At 42.1% G+C, this 4,492-nt stretch overlaps 1 protein-coding gene across 1 annotated transcript in view; it reads left to right on the forward strand.

The window, feature by feature from the left end:
* The window catches only part of tyk2 (tyrosine kinase 2), a 15,121-nt gene that overhangs the window by 4,565 nt on the left and 6,064 nt on the right, over nucleotides 1–4,492 (forward strand). Inside the window, exons 7-14 of the mRNA XM_019875726.1 lie at nucleotides 431–822; nucleotides 905–1,011; nucleotides 1,925–2,082; nucleotides 2,160–2,277; nucleotides 2,368–2,554; nucleotides 3,340–3,455; nucleotides 3,542–3,703; nucleotides 3,786–3,873. Coding sequence (XP_019731285.1) covers nucleotides 431–822; nucleotides 905–1,011; nucleotides 1,925–2,082; nucleotides 2,160–2,277; nucleotides 2,368–2,554; nucleotides 3,340–3,455; nucleotides 3,542–3,703; nucleotides 3,786–3,873 — 1,328 coding nt within the window. The remainder of the gene's footprint in view (nucleotides 1–430; nucleotides 823–904; nucleotides 1,012–1,924; nucleotides 2,083–2,159; nucleotides 2,278–2,367; nucleotides 2,555–3,339; nucleotides 3,456–3,541; nucleotides 3,704–3,785; nucleotides 3,874–4,492) is intronic.

Here is a 4,492-nt window from a genome sequence, read left to right on the forward strand (position 1 = left end):
TATTACAGTATATTACAAGGCTGAAGTCCGATACCAATATGCTTCAGAAAAAAAACATTACAAGGAAAAGGTAATAATATTGCACTAATGAAGTCATACTATGAAGTCGTATTTTTCCAAGAATAAAAAGTTATAAAAAAAAAGTTATAATATTTCAAGGAAAAGCCACAACATAACAAGAAGTCCAGTTAAAATATTGTTAGAATAAAACGTCTTATTTTTTTTTAGCACAAAAAGGTAAAATTATATCACATTCTAATATTACAAGAAAAAAAAGTCATATCATAAGAATGTTTTTCTTTTTTTTTTTTAAACTAAAGTCATGACAAGAATAATTTCATACTGTTCGGGGAAAATCAAAGACAAAATTATATATGTATAATATATGTTTTTCTATATGAATCCAATTTGCTTTGTAAGTTTGTGAGTAAAATCTGAGGGCAGGGCATATAACAGTGGCGTGTCTTTCCAGCTTTATAAACTGCATCCCAAAGTCTTATGCCAAGCACATATCAGAAGACAAAGTCCTGACAAAGATGAGGCTCCGGTGGATGTTTGAACGATCCATGCGCACCTACCAGAATAATATGGAAGCAAAGAAGCCGGACGTGAAGGAAATTATCTGCAAGTATATCTATGCTCTCGAGTGCTTGGCGCCGCGTTTCGGCTCCGAGACCTTCGCTGTGCGCCACCTGAGGCTGGGCGGGGATGACGAACACACGAGTCCGGATGCTTCGAGGGACGGCGGGGCGGAAACCGTGCATGAGCTGATGGTATCTGCTAACACGGGGCTTCAGTGGAGGGAAATGATGGCCTCTGAGGTTTGTCATATTGTTGGAGGAAATGTTGATACTTCCTGCTTTTTCCTGACAACTCCACTTTTGCTCGTGTTGCTTCGTCACGTAGGCCAAGAGCAACCAGTGGACCCCCTTCTGTGACTTCCCAGGAATCATTCACATAGCCATCAGTGAAGCTAATGTTTGCATTAGCACGCAGGACAATAAGTGTATGGTGAGAGCGCTGCTTATTATTCATCGTTGGGGATGTATCAAAATCGGATTCAGAGTTATCTTGATTGGCCAAGTATGTTAAAAACATACTAGAAATTTGTCTTTGAAAGTAGAGCTACTTGAGTACTGAAAAATGAAGGCCACGCTAACTCAAAGATGCTTTCAAAAAAATAAATCAATTGTGTTTAGGAGATAACAAAGCAGCATTTCTTTTTCGCGGGTGGGATCAGGGTAATATTTTATAAGTTCATAAGTGTGATATTCAGGTCTCAGGATTTGATTCAGTTTAGTTACATTGTGATTATGGCTGCACCTAACGATGATTTCAATCATCAATTAATCTCTCCATTATTTTGTCAATGAATGAATCGGATAAATTCATTTCTAATTATATAATCATAATTAATTGACTCATGTTACTAATGGGTGGGCATCAAGGGTATTCCCATGACAGCATGCTCCAGGATCTCAGCTATCAAGTGTGCAAAGTATAGTTGAATCTAAATTGCTGAGATTTTACACTAAAGCCCGCTGCACGCCGAGCAACACGACCGATTGTGACTGAATCGATCAACCCCCAAAAACTACAGTCGGCAACTCACGGCCACACACCAGACGATTGACCCTGGCGCAGATTGCAACGGAAACATCAGGAAACATTTTGCGGTGCCACACAACTTTTGGCAGTAGTGGGGAATTCCCCTCCACCACCCTTCCTTTATGCTGAGTTTCCACTAGTTCGCCCATGCCTTTATTAATAATTTTTATAAGTCATTTAGACTCCATGAGGTCGCTGTGCGCTTCTGGCGTTTTTTTTTTTTTTTTTTTTTGTGTGTCTTTACAATGTGAGTGCATCTGTAGGTGGCAGCTGTGCTACTAAGCGCCACTCGTTGTCTTTGTGAATGTGCATGTAGGAGGTTGAGATGAGCTCCAGCCAGGAGGCTCGCTCCTTCATCTCCCTGCTCGATGGATACTACCGGCTGACTGTGGACGCCCACCACTATCTTTGTCATGAGGTGGCGCCCCCGAGGGTGCTGCTGAGTCAAGCTAATGGACTGCACGGACCAATCCAGTGAGTTTTTTTTTTTTTTTTTTTTCCCCCTCTGTGGTACTCTGTAAGCACCACAAACAACTGTGGTGTTTTTCCAGTGATGACTTTGTGCTGCACAAGCTGAAAAAGGAGGAAGCTGAAGAAGAAGCTTGCCTCGTGCGTTGGAGTGTTCTCAACTATCACAGACTTGTTTTGGCTGTGCCAAATAAAAACCAGGTGAGTCGCCGCTCTCCTTAAGTCGGAGTCATTGCATCTCAGGCGAGGTGAGCGTTATTTTTTTTTTTAAAAAGAATTATCGATGGCCAGCAGAACGGATCGATGGCGAGCCACAAGCTATTTTGCATCCAGCATAAAGATTCCGTCTTCACCTTGGATGGCTGGCAGGAGAAATTCTCCAGTGTGAAGGAGCTCACAAACACCCTGAAGGACTACATTCTCAAGTCTGGCACAGACAGCTATACTATTAAAAAATGCTGTCGGCCCCGGCAAGGAGGTTTGTGTTTATTTCAGTGAATCTTCACTTGTATTCATGTTGCGCAGTTTTTTTTCAGGCAATAGCATTTCATGATAATGCACAAGGAGATGAACACTGACATAGCTGATTTCATACTGTTCTTAAGGAAGTGTTTCAAAAAAACATATGGAAAAATGCCTGAATAGGAGCCAGAAGAAGAAAATCTTGCTGAATATATTTGTATTGTCAGCAAAGAGCATTTAATCTTAATGAATGCAATACATTGAAAGATATCATTAATGCACACATTAAATAGTTGTGGCCCCAATGTTGACCCCTGGGGAACACCACAAGCAATGCCAAGTTTTTCCGACGAATGCTGACCCATTTTTGTGTACCGCACCCTTCCTGTGAATAACCTTTTAACCAGTCGCTACCGACAAAGTCAGCTCTGAATTTAGAAACTTAAAAAAAACCACTAGTCTATCTAGCCAGTACAAAAAGAGAAATGAATTATTATTATTATTATTATTATTACTTTTTTTTTTAAATGGCCAATGGCCCTCTATCCCGTTTGAACATATTCGCTTCTGCACAGCATCAGAATCACTTTAGCTTCACATTCAGAACCAAAACAAGAGCATTTTGCACAAAGTTGACCTTGACACGGAGCAGAAAGTGCAGCAAACAATTGCACTACTGTAACTTGACAGATGACGTTGTCAGTTAGGACTTTTAATGAGCACTAAAAAGTGAAGGCCAAATGTCTGACCGTGTAGTTTGTGTTGTGCCACTGACCACGTTTTTGTCTTTGTCTTCCACAGAGCTTTCCAACCTCCTCGTGAAGAGGCGCGGCATAGATGGCAGTGCCAGCACGCGGACTCTATCTCCGAACAAATTGGAGCTATGCTTCCAGATCAAGTACAAAGACCTCATTCTGGTGAGAAGCGCGTTCCTTGCGCCTTCGAAGCTTTGCAAGTTTCGTTTGACTTGGCTGAGGCAGCGGGGTATTGTGTTTACGGACAGGGGCAGCATTTGGGTTTTGGCACCAGAACTCACATCTACTCAGCGCATCTGCAAGTCGGGCAAGTAGTCGCTGAGCAGGAGGACGACTTGAACGGCGATAAGTACAAGAAGATCCAAGTGGTGCTCAAGGTTCTCGAGCAAAGCCATGAAGATATCACATCCGTAAGCGCCCGTCACACTGCGAGCGATCCGGCAAAGCCTCGTCTATCGATTCGAAATCAATATTTTCTTTGGTTTGCTTTAGGCTTTTTTTGAGATGGCGAGTCTGATGAGCCAGGTGTCTCACAATCACCTGGTTTTCGTCCATGGTTTGTCTGTCAACGGATCTGAAAGTGAGAGCACCACATCACAGAGTCTTCTACTTCCATTTTTGCTCCTTCCTTTTTTTTTTTTTAAAGCATTCAGCACTCGTGGTGAAGGGCAAGTTACCGATTACATACTAAAATAGGAAACACACAAACAACATTTCACAAAACCTCATCAACCAGATCTCTTGGGCGTGACACTTAATCCCTTTACACCACAGTTGTCAAAGTCAAGGCCCGGGGGCCAGATCTGGCCCGCCACGCCATTTTATGTGGCCCGCGAAAGCGAAGCAAGCATGTCAAATTCCATGATGCTTGCTAAAGTCTGAACCAAAACTTCAAATTGTCATTATGTCATCCACAATAACAGTCATTATTCTTGACTTCTGATTGTAAAACTAGTTCTTGATCAACTTGTTGTGCGCTGTGTATTAGGGTGGTCCACATTTTCATGGCAAAAAAAAAAGTTTGTCGGATTCGTCGGGCCGGGTCGGAATTCTTGTCGATACTATGGTACAAGGTTCTGTGCAAAATTTCATTCCGATCTGATGATATTTTCCCGTCCCGCAAAGCGGCCAAAGTTTCCACCATAACAACTGGTCTCAATAGGGTGAACATGTGTATTTTAACCGTGTATTTTGCCATG

Source organism: Hippocampus comes, unplaced genomic scaffold (genome assembly GCF_001891065.2).
Source record: "Hippocampus comes isolate QL1 unplaced genomic scaffold, H_comes_QL1_v1.1 scaffold93, whole genome shotgun sequence".
Lineage (NCBI taxonomy): Eukaryota > Metazoa > Chordata > Actinopteri > Syngnathiformes > Syngnathidae > Hippocampus > Hippocampus comes.